This window comes from Hipposideros armiger, unplaced genomic scaffold, assembly GCF_001890085.2.
Source record: "Hipposideros armiger isolate ML-2016 unplaced genomic scaffold, ASM189008v1 scaffold_443, whole genome shotgun sequence".
NCBI lineage: Eukaryota > Metazoa > Chordata > Mammalia > Chiroptera > Hipposideridae > Hipposideros > Hipposideros armiger.
Window position 1 is genome coordinate 1,437,779 of NW_017731793.1, and position 14,762 is coordinate 1,452,540.

The 14,762-nt window shown below is 49.8% G+C and overlaps 1 protein-coding gene across 4 annotated transcripts in view; it reads right to left on the reverse strand.

Moving 5' to 3' along the window:
* Positions 1–663: 663 nt before the first annotated feature.
* Positions 664–14,762, reverse strand: part of SPECC1L (sperm antigen with calponin homology and coiled-coil domains 1 like) — a 141,946-nt gene continuing 127,847 nt past the window's right edge. For 3 of the 4 annotated variants that reach the window (XM_019665409.1, XM_019665407.1, XM_019665408.1), the window contains exons 14-16: positions 6,012–6,128; positions 5,060–5,119; positions 3,287–3,376 (exon numbers count right to left, since the gene is read on the reverse strand). In XM_019665409.1, the coding sequence (XP_019520954.1) occupies positions 3,287–3,376; positions 5,060–5,119; positions 6,012–6,128 (267 nt within the window). Of the gene's footprint in view, positions 3,377–5,059; positions 5,120–6,011; positions 6,129–14,762 lie in introns of all 4 variants that reach the window. The other variant, XM_019665406.1, reaches the window with a different exon arrangement.

The following is a 14,762-nucleotide window of genomic DNA, read 5'->3' on the forward strand; positions in this document are numbered from 1 at the left end:
CAGGGTTGCAGGACCAGGAAGGGTGCCCCAGGTCACCCAATGTGAAGTATGAGGTGGCCCCGCAGGCTCCTCTGCATGTGACAAGTGCAACGTGGTAAGATGCAGAGCTGTTCTGCGCTGTGCTCGTGGATTCATAATCATTGCACAAAAGATGCATAGGAGAAAAAGGCTTGACTGGTTGGTTGCCTCTGAGTGGTATAATTATGTGTTTTTTTGTTTTGTTTTTGGTTTCTCTATACTTTTATATACTCTGAAAATTATCTCCAAGATGTATTTCTTAAAAAACCAAAAAACCTCAAGCACTACTCCATCCCCAGAACAGCACGTGTCTGGGCTACAATTGGGGAATGCCAGGCCTTCCAACCTTATAGGGCAGCTCAGACACTACTTTGCAGGCCACAGCACCTGTCACAGAACCTCTGGACTCACCTGGGCCACCCCCCATCTCAGGCGCAGGCATCTGGTCAAGGGTGTAGCTGTGTCTGCAGCCCAGGGTGGGGCCTCTCCCCACCCCCAGTCAGGTCCACCCTCAGGAGCGAGGGGATGGAGGCTGGTTTCGGGTCCCCTCCTTGCTACAGCCAGTCCGGGAAGGTGGCCAGGGTCCTGTGCACACGAGGTCAGAAAGGCAGCAGGGAGTCGCGAACTAGGAAAGTCCAAGCCTGATATGTTTCAGCAATTTTAATACATTCAAGAATATTTAATAGAATAAAAAAAGTATTGTCAGCAGAAGCCCGTGGGCGAGAGAAATAGAAATGTAACTGGCCCTCTTGCGCTAAAGCTTGTGCCTGAAGGGAAACAAGGCAAAATGACTTCCTGGAGGCTTCACATCAATTGCCACTGGACTAAAAGCACCTCAGAGTATCACTTTTTAGGTATATGTGACCATCTACAATCATCCCATAAAGCCAAGTGTTATAAGGATCCTATTAGAAAAGGCAAAAAAAGTCACGCTTTTGAAATCTTCTCACCTGTGGACCCATGTGAAACATGGGCAACCTGGCCAGGCACCCCTGCATTGCCTGCGGTCAGGGAGGCAGGGGAGGGTCCCCAGACAGGATGGGTCTTGGCCAGGCCCCGCAGCCACCCTCTGCCCTGTCACCGGCTCCAGGGCACAATGCTGGGCAATGCCAGTCATGGGAATCAGCCACCAACAGTGGCTGCCTTCCTCTGAGACACTGGCGACCCCCCCTCCCCCACAGCACAAGCCACTAGGACTAGCTCACTTGGCTAGAAAGGGACTAGAGTGTGAATTGCAGACCCAAGGAAGTCTTCTCCTTCATAGGACAAGACAGCCCCCTCGACATAATAAATAAACAAAAACATGGCTGCAGATCAGAAACACTGGGCCCAGACAGGCACACAGGCCTCTGTGAGGGCAAATGGGAGGAAAAGGGGGGCTCGAAGAACCACGTGCAGAGACATTAAAGACAGTGACTCTGTGACTGTCCCTCAGCTGACAGCATAGGGCACCTGCCAACAGGGCAACAGAAATAAGACCAAAACCCAGGCAGTGAGGATGGGGACAGCCATCTACCAGGTCTTCCCGTGTGCTTGGGGCTGGGCTCCGCTCATCAGCCTCTCCTTCCATAGCCGAAATTGGCTATTTCACACAAAGCCTCTAGTCCGTGCAGCAGGTGGAGCTGCCAGGTTGGGACATCTGGGCAGGGTACACAGGCATTTATATGCTACTCGGTGACTATGGGCTGGCAGGCTGCACAAACATGCACAGCCTGTTCATAATAATCACATTCCTTTCTAGACTATGGACATGTCAAACTCCTAGTCTAGAACATCATGCTTGAATGCAGAACCCTCAGCCCACACATGGGCCAGTGACCTTCTTCGAGTCCCCTCCTTGCATCCTGTGGCTGGGGCAGTGATCCTGCCTCCACTGATAGCAGCTCTTCCTCGTGCTATTTTGCAGGTGCCAAACATAGTTGTATTCTGGAAGCAACAGGTCTTGACACTGTTCAGATCAAGAGCTACTGTGTTAGGCGCACGTGAGTCATGGGCTCCCTGTTCCCAAGAAGAGCCGAGTCTCAATCTGAGAGTCACCTCAACAGAACACCTTATAATAAGGCTTTGGTTCAAATTGCGCAGAGGGGATGTGGTATGGTGGTCGTTGCTTGGAACGTGGAGCGAGCAGCATGACAGGGGACCAACCAACTCCGTCACTGGACTGCGGTGGCCTCCGAGACTCTCTGTATGGTGGCTACCCTTGCAAGGAGAGTTAAGGCACTTCCTTAAATTCTTGCCTAGGAGGATTACGTCCAAGTGACTCAGAGTAACTTTAAATTCTTCTGTCTGGGCTCCCTCAGGTTGTTTAGCTTCTTCTCCTGCTACTTCCAACTTTATTCCTGGCTTTCAGCATGCTAATGCTCAGATTTTGTGTTGTAGCTCTACGTTTACTAAAACAATTTAACTTTGGTACTAATAAAACAGAAGCTATTTTCCAATATTGCTCATGAGAAAAACAATTTTTTTTTTAAAAACTAGAAAATTTCTTATGATCAATTCTTTTGTCCAGAAACCTAAAGTCTGAGCTGGGTTTCCAAGCCCCTTCAAGGCTGCAGGACAGGTTGGCAGAGCAGCAGCAAGAGGGCCCCAATGACAGAGGCTCTGACGATGGAGGCCCGCATGAATTGTTCAGTGGCGGAACAGGGAACCAAGTCTTCATCATCTGTTAGCTCAAGCTGAAAACACCTAAATTGTGTTGGCTATGACAGCCTTATCACATGGAAAGGGTGGCTGTCCCACTGCTGTAGTGACACACTCCTCGAAACCAAGCCCATACAAAGGGTCGAGGCCCACTGGCTTGGTGCCGGGAAGCAGGAACCTGTCAGGCACCGGGTGCCCTACTTAGTTCACACGGTGATGGAACCTGCACTGGCGAGGAGTGAACAGTGCTGTGGGTAAAGCTTTCGCTAACCCCTGTGAGCTGCCCGCATCATTTAATCCCCCTGCCCAAGTTGAGTTGTACATGAGCCTTTTCTTAATACCCCACAAAACTAAAATAGTTCAATGTTCTCGTTAGAAGGAAAACTCCAGCAGCAAATCAGCGTGTGTTGGTATGTATTGCACGCATGCTGACCTCTGACTGGACAGGTCATGTGGGAGGAGCCTGGTCTGAGCCAGGGCCACACAGGTCCCAGTTCTCATGACTTGGAGGCCCTGGGCTGAAGGCTCACACGCTTGGGGGCAGCCTAGAGAGTTGCTGAAAGCTTTATGGGGCGTGTAGCTAATGGCATTGGTGTCGCTTGGTAACTGGAGGGTCCTCCCGGTGTGCTCAGGTTTCGAAGTACTTGTAGATTGCCGTCACGTACAGCATAACGTTTTGCCAATCGGGCCGTTCAGTTCGCACCATCTCATTAATGTCCTGGCAGAGAAGGAAGAGGCCAGGTTAGAATTCTACATCACCTCCTGGCCTGTCTCCACAGCATCCTGGCCACAGCAATACAGGGCTGAGTGGGGCCTCGAAAGACTAAACCTGACCAAGTCGTCTGCTCCATCTCTATCGCGTGCCCCGCGCCTCCTCTCTGGGCATCAGCGTTGTTCCTGAGCTGCCTGCCCCTGCTCAAGGCCCACACTAGGGTTGCTCCCCTGCTCCCCAAGGCTTGGACGGTTTCACATTCTCCTGGGACCTCTTCCCCTGCCTGCCTCTCTTCTTAAACCCTCCCCGTGGTCACCTCTGAGAGCCCTTCTCACCCCAGCCACTCTCTTGGAGAGGCTGTGTGTCGGTGCTCCCAGAATTCAACATTTTAACGCCGCATGGTGATCATCTGAAATCAAAGGTGCTGTCCTCTAACAGTATTCTGCAGAATACCAGTGATCTGGTGAGGTGTTAACTGATGTAGGAGAACAAACATAAGAAACCTTGGACACTGCTATATAATCGGAGGCCTCCCGGAGACCCACTGTTGCTGCAGATTTGTGACTTTCCGAGGGAACTGTCTGAAGAGCACTGCTCTGAGGTTCCCTGGGTGAGGGACACGGAATGTGCCCCCAGGGCCAGCAGGATGGAAAGGGCCACCCACTTGATACAGAAAAAAGATAACGTTTGTTTAATAAGAATCTTGACTAAAAGTTTTGTAGGGTGGGGAAACTGTCCACTTTTTATAAATCAGAACTTTACATGTGATCTAAAATACCCAGATAATGGAAAATATTTCAATAACTCTAACTTTTCTTTCTCTATATACAACTGAATAGAAGCCACCCTAAAAAATGTATTTCTATGAATTCAGAAAATATATTTATGGAACTCTACATGAACACTCTTGTAGTGTAAATACAAGTGTCAATACTTCTTCAAAGCTATTCAGTTGTTACAAGTCAGGGTGATGGGGACCTTTGGAGTGGGGAGGTGGCACTGGGGGGGCCCCTAGAGAGATCCTGAGGTCCCTGACCTGGCCCCATGGGTTTTTTACTTTGTGGAAATGCCTGAGCTGTGCACTGATGATCCTATAAATACCTCAGTACACAGTTTATTTAATGACAGTGTCCCCAGGTGTGAAAGGACTAGCTTTGCATTTGGATGCAGTCTTTTCTCCCAGCAAGTCTGAACTGGTGACAAGGCAAAAGCCTGACAGAAGCATGTCTGTCATGGGCTGCTGCAGGCACGGAGCAGAGGCCTAAACAAGACCCTGACACATGCGGGTTTTCTAAAACTCGTTTGTTGCACCATGAGCAGCAGTTTCCCATGAACCATGTGAAGTGCAGAAGCTACCTGTTCAGCCTCTAAAGCTACCCTCTGAGACTTGGCTTACCCTCTCCCTGTAGTTTGACAAATTCAGACGTAACGGCTATGGTCAAGACCACCCCACCCAATTCGGTGCACTTCCTTGGAATGCTTCCTGTAAGGCATAAAGCACCTATGGGGCAAGGGTGAAATCCTATCTGCACCCTCACCTAACGGGGCGCTTGTTCAGCTGGCGCAGGGCCTGCACTGCCTCTGTTATCAGGCTGCCACACCACCCGAGGATCTCCCTGAATAAGAAGCGAGCACTTCCTAACAATGGGGCCCTGCCAATGACTCCTCAGGGGAGAGGCGGGGGCTTACCAGTGTGGATTTGATGCCGACACTCTCAGCCGCCTGGAAGGCCAAGGTGAAGTTCCTTCTCTGTAAAAGAAGCTGTGTGACTAGAGTGCACAAGCAAGGCCAGGAGAAAGGTGACCTGGACTACACAAGCTGCTGGGGAAAGACGATACCCACCTCTGCTTAGTACTAAAGTATAATAAACTACACGAGCCCTCAGAACTCCCCCCCGACATCAAGGGCCTGGTCAAGTGCCCACCGCCTCTCTGCAGGGCTCTGTCTGCTCTGCTTATAACCAGCTGTGGAACGATCCCTAAACACTTGTTCCTTCTTCACTACCAAAAAGGGTCACTTCTGACATATTAGCCCTGAACCACCTAAACACAGACCACAAAAACTAATAAGAAACACCTGTCAAGTGAGTTCTTCCCCTGTAAGGACCTTCAAGGGTTGTCTGAGGGGTGGGAGGGGGCTGATATGGGGGTGCATAGGGGACCAAAAGAGGGCTTGGGCCTGGGTCTTCTCCCAGTGCCCTGGGCAGGGTCCCTGTCCCCAAGCAGCTCCCTGAAGGGGATGCCTCAGAACACGGCCTGGACTGCACAGAGTTGGATTTTAGCCAGTCCTGGGCCCAGAGGTGGCAGGAAGCTGGCCTGGTGTGGTTGGCCCTGCCAGACTGCTCGTGCCTTGGGCAGCTCTCCTTGGCCAATTCTTGGTGAAGTCCTTGATCCCCGGCTCCCACTAGGAATGTCATTACTTGGGGAATTCTGGACTGGGCAAACATCCTACATAAGGTGGGCCAGGGGCTGGCTCAGAATAAGACCACGCCGGAACAGGGCCATTGTGAGCTAGCAATGTGGTGTGTGAAACACCAGTCGCATGGCTCCCTCGATGGAAGGCTCTGCCTCTATTTCTCACCTCCCACCTCCCCTCTGTGATGAGGATGCCAGGAGCCAGGCTGTTTCGTAGCCTGCCTTACCTTATCTTGGCTGTTCAGTTCCTGATACGGAATGTGTGCTGGAAGGTAGGTATGCAGGAGAGCACAGAAGGCCAGCCCATCGTTCCAGCTGCTGCTAAAGTTTGTAATGTCAATATTCTGAAGGAAAAGAAGAAAAACACATAAGCAATACACACTGTGATCTTCTCAGGAGAATGCTGAGGAGGGTGGAGGAGGCCTGAGAAGCCATGGCCTCCAAATCCTCGGCAGGGCAAGCCTCGGGAGCAAACACAGTGTGCCGGGGGCCGTGTCCTAAGACTCAGCTGGTGTCAGTGACTGGCCCTTTCGTCCATTCCCCACTTCATCCTATCTACCATCTGCAGGTCGCTGCCACCACAGTGGTAAAAACTGGAGCCACCCTACCCTTAGAAGAACTGCCGACACAAGGAGCGGGTCCCACAGCTCCGCAGCCTCTCGGGGCACTGGGGAGTAGTTAGGATTCAGCCGGACCTCCCTTATTAGGAGCTCTAAGCAAAGGTTTACAAAGATTATCTGTGTATTCTGAAGACACCAACAGCTGCCATCCTGCATTAGGAGACGTTAGGGGCTGATTAATGCTGGGGCTATGTGCGCTTCTCCAAGAATCACCTCGACTCAGGTTGGCCGAGTGGCGCGTTGGTTAAGAGCTGGCTTGGAACGCCAGAGGGCCCCGGTTTGGATACCACATATGAGGGTCAGTGACACTGCCCTCTACAGCTAAGATGCTGAACAACAGCTCAACCTGGAGCTGGCCTGCCGTGAGACAGCTACGGCGTAGGCTGCAGCCCCTGCTGCAGTGGGTTGCCATGGGCTACCATGTGTAGCTAGCAGCCAGCGTGAGCGGCTATCCGGAAGCCTGCGACTGATCTGCCTCGCCTGGGAAGAGCGCAATGATGGTGCCAACTTGGGCCAGTGAAGCAACGTCCTCCACAACTAGACTGAAGAACAAAAGGACAGCAACTTGTCTGTTCCCCTTCCCTCAATTTCCCAATAAAAATCTTAAAAAAAAAAAAAAAAGAGTTGGCTTGGGACACCAGCTCTGAGCAACAGGGCCCCGGCTCAGATCCCACATCAGGGCCAGTGACACTGTGCCCTCTACAGCTAAGATGGTGAACAACAGCTCTACTGGAGCTGGGCTGCCGGCAGGCGATGGGCATAGGCTGCAGTGAAGCTGCAATGGGCTGTCATGAGCTACCATGAGTGGCCGTGCAGTGGCCAGCAACCGATCTGCCTCACCTGGGAAGAGCGTAATGATAATACCAACATGGGCCAGTGAAGCGACGTCCTTCACAACTAAACTGAAGAACAAAAGGACAGCAACTTGTCTGTTCTCCTTTCCCGATTCCCTAAGGCTGTTCCCCTTCCCCAATTCCCCATTAAAATCTTAAAAAAAAAAAAATCACCTCTATTTTTAAGAGTCACTTTACTCCATATTCAAATTAAATTCTTTGCAACTACAAAAGTAACAACCATTCAGAATATTTTGTTATATGATAATGCAATTCAGCTAGAAGGTAAACGTGATCCTTAACTTGCAAGAATCCTTTTGAAGATAAAACTCCACAATTAAATTTTGGAAATTCACACATTTTATGTAAATGCCACAAACTGAAAAAGAGAGCACTTCCCAAACACCTCTTGTTTTATGTTTCACTGTTGATTTCATGCTACCTTCAACTGCATCAAGAGTTAGCTTCCTAGGTGATTGAGAAAGCCCATGTTTTACTAGAGGGCAATCACTAGCCCCTGGGAACCAGTTCTTATTCCTCCCAGGACCACAGAACAATACTAATGCTGTTTGCATTTGTACAGTTTTACAGTTTGCCATCCCTGACCCCCTTTACAGACTGTTAGGTCCTGACACCAAGTAGGGGGCCTGTTGCTCATGGACGAGGGGCAGGTGGGGAGGATGGGGACCAGGCCAGGTGACAGGCCCTGTGATGGAGAGTTTTCATAAGTTTTGTTATCAAAATGGTTGTCTGGCCGCTGACTGCAGTCGTCCAGAATGCTGCCCTCTGGGGTCGTCTACTCAAACACAAGCCTTCTGAAGGGTAGCAGCTGTATGGGCCATTATTTCAGAGGTCATTTCCCCTCAGTAACCCTCATTATCTGCTGCTGCCAGCTCCACGATCTGGCCCACAGGCACTGCTCATGAACTGCTGTGAGAAAAGTTACCAGATTATAGCACAAAGGGAAGCAAACCTCTCAGGAGCCACAGGGAAAGGCCGCAGTAAGCTTGTGGCGAGGGTGCCGCCTAAGTGCACCTGCCAGCCATCCAGTGACAACAAAGGATGGGGCCTGGGCAGATCCCCCCTGCCTCAGTGCTGCGCTGCTCACACTTCCTGGCCATGAAGACACAGCCCTGGTACAGTCCCCACAGGCCCGGGCTGCCCTCCAAGGGGCCTCTGCCCTGGCTGACAATAACTCACTGCTTCCTATGAAGGTGCAACAACCACTTGACAGTTGCTGCTGATAACTGCAGCAGCAAACTTGCCTCTTTGATTTCTTCTGAATCTCAGGAAGCAGCCAGCCAGGGCGTCAGCTCCAGCTGGGAGGGGACCAGGGCCAGGGAAGGGATGTGACCTGTCCAAGGTGCTGGGTTTGCAGCAAGGACAGGGATGGGAGAATCCTATAGGTGGTATGTTATTTGATTCTCAGAATCACCCAGGAGCATTTTTAAATAAGGAGGTTGGAACTAAGAGAGGCCCTGGTCACATACCCAGTATGCGTGATTATTCAAACTCAGGTCTAAGTCCCAAGCTCGTCCACGCTCTTCTAGCTCTCATGACTAAGGGCCCTAATGAAAGAGCCAAGGAGATTGGGCATCATTGCATGGACAGCAGGGCAAGAAGCTTCTAAATGATGTGTCCCGTCGCTGTGTAAGGCCAATGGAAGGACTCCCCCAACCCTTGCCCCCAGAGGTCACATTCACTTCTGGAGGAAAACAAATCTCCACTTCCTGCGGCCTCTTCTCCAGCTCCCTGAAAGGCAGGCGTCTCTGGCAGAGGCGCCTACGTGCCTGGCCTCACTGCGTCTTGCCGCAAAGGCTCCTGCACGAGAGGAAACCGCTGCGCCCCAGCTCCACAGCTGTGGGAACCCCGGCCTTCCCCAGCTTCCTCATGACAAACCCACCCCCAAACCTGGAATCTCTAGTCAGAGCAGCAACTTCATTTACAAAATAAGCCAAAGTGATTTAAACAATGAGGAAACAATGGCTCCTTCAGTTCCAGGGTAGGGGGAGTTAACTTTTACTGACCTGACAACAAAACTTCCAAATCAAAACAACTCAAGCTCGAACCCAGGCAGGCTGGCGAGGAGCCAGACGGCGTACCCCATTTGGCAGAGCACAAACAAGGCCAACAAGCATCTAACCCAAGTGAGATCTCTAAGTGGCCCCCTCGCCCCTTTACCCCCTAAACTAGTCTAGAGAGACCGCGGGGGAATGAGCCAGGCCTTCAAATTGGGGTGCTTGAAAGGAAGTGAGGAAAAGCCTTCAATCTAAGAGAGCAGGCCTGCACCCTCTGCTCCCCATCTCACTATTTGTTTTTAATGTTTAGGGCTGAAAAATCAAACTACTATGAAATTACGCAGACTGAATATATTGTAGAAAAGTGTACTGACAACAATGCTGGTTCTCTAAGGCTGAAAAGCACGGTGAGGACGGGAAAGCTCCCCTGGCTTCCTCTCTGGAGCTCTTAATTTCATAGTTATCACAGCCCATTAATATAATGACAGGATTAATAGGAATAAATATACGAAAAGTATAAAATTTTATTAAATCACCAGAGAAGTGGCTGTTCTCACAGGAGCCAGCTCCCTTCCCACTCAGTGAAGACTGCTCATCCCAAAGCTGTGCCCAGTGCCCAGCGAGACCCCTGCTCACACCCCTGTCCTCCAGGTGCTGCCGTGAACACATGCAGCTGCATCCTACCAGTTGTGACCAAACCAGGACCACAGTGGGCTCCAGACTTCCAGGGCAGAAAGGTGATGGGTGGAAGATCCCATGGAAGATCCCAGGGACCTAACTGGGTTTCCTTGGTGATGGAGACCAGAGGGGCGGACGTGTTCACAGGCTGTCACTACAACTGGCCTCTCGCCATCTCCCCTCCTTCACTCCTCTGCTCCCTGCCTGGATTCCAGAAGGGCCTGAGTAAGGCCTGGGCTACCCTTTCCCTTGCTGCTTTTTGAGTAGGGAGGCAATAGGCACAAGTAGTTCAATCTGCCTGTTGCCTTCTGGTCTCTGTAACTCGTGATTGCTTTACCTGCTCATGAGGGCCAGGTTAACAGTGCTGACCCTTGATTTTCTTGGCAATTAAGGAAAAAACCTGAAGCTTTCATGTCTCGGATAAAAACAACTACACACCAGTATAAAGCCTCAGGGTGGGGTCTGAGCCAGGCCTGACACTTACTGGATGCCAGTGCCTGGCTCCCCCGTGAGCAGCTTCTCGCCTATAAAGTGGACGTATAAACCTCGGCCCATAAGATGAGGAGTCTTTAACACACTTTGAAACTATGAGGTGGTTTTGTTTCTTTGTAGAAGAGATAGATACTTTGTAGCACGTGGCATCAATCCCATCCAAGACACTAAGAGGCAACAGAGTCCCCGAGAATGTCCCCAGGCTGCTCTTCCCTCACTGAGGCTCTTGCTCCCGGCCACGTGGTTAGAATTCTGCTGACTCTTGCCAACTTAGGTAACAGGTAAACCTAAGCCACCCAATAGAGCCTTCACATAAAAATATGGAGCAACCCACAAGGTGTTTGGTGTGTGGTGTGCATCCTTCTCTCTGAGTAAGGTTTGGATGAGGAACTCAGATAATAAACTACATCAAAATCCCAATCCTAAGTATTCACTCAAAACATACTGGTAGGAAACTTGCTCTACAATCACTTGTTTCAATGCCATTAAAATGTCACAAGGCACAGTGTGCCTTTCTGGTATGAGTGGCAGGGCTTTGCAGTGTGGCTCCGTCTTCCATAGGCCTACAAAGAAAACACTGATGTGCCTAGAGCCGTGTTCCTTCTTTTACTGGTGGTCAAAGAAGACTTTCCCTTCGAGAGAAGGAGCAAGGTGCTGAAGCCCCCAGGGTAACACCCTCAGATGTGCAGTTGAGCCAGCAGGCGGAGGAACTGAGGATGGACTGCCCCTTGGGAGGTTCGTGCACCCATTCAATGAGTCCTCACTTGGAACCAGGCCCCAGGTCAGTACTCGGCTATCCTGGAAGGGGCTATCTTATAGGACAGAGCCTCACAGGTGGACCTGACATGGACCTGGGCTCAGGGCAGACTTCAAGGGTAAGTGTGGTTGAACTGGGGACAAGGTATGTTAGGAGCCATTGGGTGGTGACAGCAGAGGCCCCTATGAGAGGTGGCAGAAAAGATCTTGGGCAGTGGGTGGGGAAAGAAGGTGAGGGCTACAGAGATACTTCAGATCTAAAGCAAACTGGACTTGGTGACAGACTGAATATGAGGAGGGAGAGCATGCACAGTGCCAAGGATAACTGGTGTCTGCTAGCTGCAATGGACAGCAGTGGGGACCGCCATGGACTCAGAGCTCAATGGGGGTGGAGATGCACTCTGAGAAGTTACATCTGTGGTGCCTTTGAGACACCCACAGGGAGGTGCCGAGTGGTGCTGACACAAGGGTCTATCCAGCCCTTGGGGAAGGGCAGTGTAGGAGGATATAAACGTTCAAGGACAGTGGCTGAAGCAGCATCTAGGTGAGATCTCCTAGGGACAGCTGGAACACACCATGAGAAGGAAGCCTCAGATTGAGCCCCTGGGAACTCGCACAGGTTTTAAAGGCCATGCAGAGGAGAACGAGCCTTCAACAGGACACAGAGGATGGCCAGGCAGGTGGGAGAAAAGCCAGAAGCCAAAGGCAGAGAGAGTTCAAGTGGAAGAGAGTAGTCAACATCATTGGTGCTGCTGAGAGGATGAGAAGACTTGAAAAATCTCCTAAATTGAGTAACATTTGGGTTGCCATTAATCACGGTGAGCAATGGCAAATTATTATGGGAAGAGCACTCAAATTTTTAAAAAGCTATCACATCACCGAGTTAAACGATCTGTTATAGTTCTACAACTTCCACAGACAGACTTTTTTTACAACGTGTATTTCACAAAGGTTGTCTACTTTCAAAAGTGGCATCTTCCAGGACATGAGAACAGGCCTTGACTGTAAAATATTTCTTCCAGGGCATTTCTCTCGGGAAGAAGGGCCTGTTTATGCTCCACATATCAACCAAGGGGCTGGAGGGTCCGGGGCCTTCCACTTTGCACGTGTCCAGACTTCTACATCGACAGCTTCTGAAGCAGGCAGGCCAGCTGGTGCCTTTAAAATCAACTATTCTTAAAGCCAAAAACTTGCTGTTTTGAGGGAACGTGCACACTAATGGAAGGATTACTGTTCCCTATTTACTGGCAACAATGCCAAATTATGTAAAGAAACAATTTTCTTTTTAAAATAGAGACACATAGCAATTACGTATAATGAAAGTTCCTCATTAATAAATTCAGATTTTGCATTTAGTTTTCAGGTCACTTTAGGGACTTTCTGCTGTAAAGATAAGACTATGTTTGGATTAGGGCAGACAAAAACAAGAGGGTTGATATGTTCCAGAACAAAAGTTCATAGAAGCCTTGAATACAGACTCAAAAGAGACACTTTGCCCTATTTTCTCCTAAAGGCGCACGTCTTCCTGTCCAGGAACTGTTGATTAAGTTGATCTGATCTGGGGCAGAAGGACCGTGGCCTATTATTTCACAGGGCCATCTGCTGTCCTTTTCACTCTCATAACAACTCAGACTTAGACTTGTAAAACTGCTTGACATCCCCCCTCAAACCCTGTGCGCAACTGGCTGGGCGTTTTCTACTCACTGTTTCTTGAGCTGGGACAGAGCCCTCTCCTGCTCCTGTGACTTTAAATATGATACTGTCCAGTCTGAGGCCCTCAGGTGGGCCCACTTCAGCGGGCCTTTATATGCATTCAGAGTTGAGGAGTGGGGTATGAGAGTCAGGAAATTACACAAATCTCCACCATAAAAAGATTAAAATGTCATAAAACGCCTTAAAATGTTTTAATTTCTCTGAAGTTTAGTTAACGGCCATAAAATACACCCCCAAATACCACATGTTCTTTAAATAGTTAATAAGGTTTTGATCTATTTAAGGAAATTCCACTTTTATGGGCACAGGGCAAGAAGCCAAAAACCATGACTCATCTCTCTGCTAACACGCGCAAGCCCCAATTTCCTTATGCCTGTCCACAGGTCCAAACACAATAGAGGCAGGTCCCTCCCATGACTGATATACTGGGAATGACAGCATATCATTCTGGGGTCACAGCCTAGCCTTCAGGAGGTGGGAGAGAATTACAAACAAAACCCCTGTCCACAGTGCCTCAGCTGCCTCAGCCCCAGCTCACAAGGCAGGGTTTGGAGGGTGTTTTGGAGTCGGAGTGAGGCAGGTGGAGTGTGTCTTTTTTTGTGTGGTATGGTGGTAGTGGTGGATGTAGTATCTAAAAGAGAGGGAAAAACCCACCAAGAGACGGTTTTCACCAATCCCAGGAGTGACTGTTAAACACGGAAGACCCCACAAGGCCCTGGAAGTAACAAGCAGAAGCCTGCTTAGTGCCCAGGGTTGCCGCGGTGTTAACCAGCAGACCCACTCTGGCTGTAGATGTAAGGGCGTCTCTCCAGGAACTTCAGCACTGCCTCCTTTTTGAAGTCTAGCCAAGCTCTGCTTCAGGTCAAGGAAGAAGAGGGGAGGTGGTATGTGTCCAGGGAGAGTCTGAGGCTCGCTCATCATGAGGTCCAGGCATTATGTGTTAAAGAGGGAGGAAGTAAGGAAGCTAGGGCAGGCAGCCCCAGGGGAGGCAGCAACCCTGAAGACAGAGTCCTGCATCTTGTGTCCCTGGGGGTGGGGGGCAGGTTCCAATAAGGACCCTCAATCGTCACTATGCATCAGAATCCCCTGTAAAGCTTTTTCAAGGTGACATATACCTGACTCTACCCTAGGGAGGCTGATTCAACTGGTATAGGCATCATTTCTTTAAAGGTCCCCAGCTGACCTGATTGTGCAGCTAAGAGGCAGGACCACTGATTCCAAAACTGAAGGTGGGTGGACGTGCAATAAACAGGAACATCTAAAAGGTTAAATCCCTGAGTTCATGATGATGCTCACAGAAGTGCACCAACCCAGCCTAGAAACCAGTCATGATTCTGAGTGCTGGCAAATCAAGGGACAGAATCAAGCACCAAATGAACTCTCCTGACCAAACTGGACAGTAAGGCAATCAAACAGCTGATGAAAGAGAGTCTCTGTAAAGAGGAATTCTAATGAGTGAAGGAGTGACTGACAGAAATTAGAATGGCAGTAACGGTTCCAGTGGTAGTGACATCACAGAAAGAAAGAGCCTGTCCTACTCTATTCTCCCTGGACAGACAGATACAACTCAGGCACTTCTGCCGAAAACTTGAACTAGAATCAGATCTAACTCCTCGCTCTACCTACAGTTTATACCAGGGACAGCACCAAAGGGAAGTAGTCAGCAAAACCTAAAATGTAGAAGCGCTATAGATAGGGCACATGATCAAGTTCCTTCAAAAAGACAAACTGAAAGGGGGTTGGGGGAAAAGGGAGGGGAATTTTAAGATTAAAAAACTTAAAAGAGGCATATTATCCAAGTGCAATGTGTGTCCCTTACCTGGATCTTAATTCAAGCAAATCAACTGTAAAACTAACTGTGATTCAAT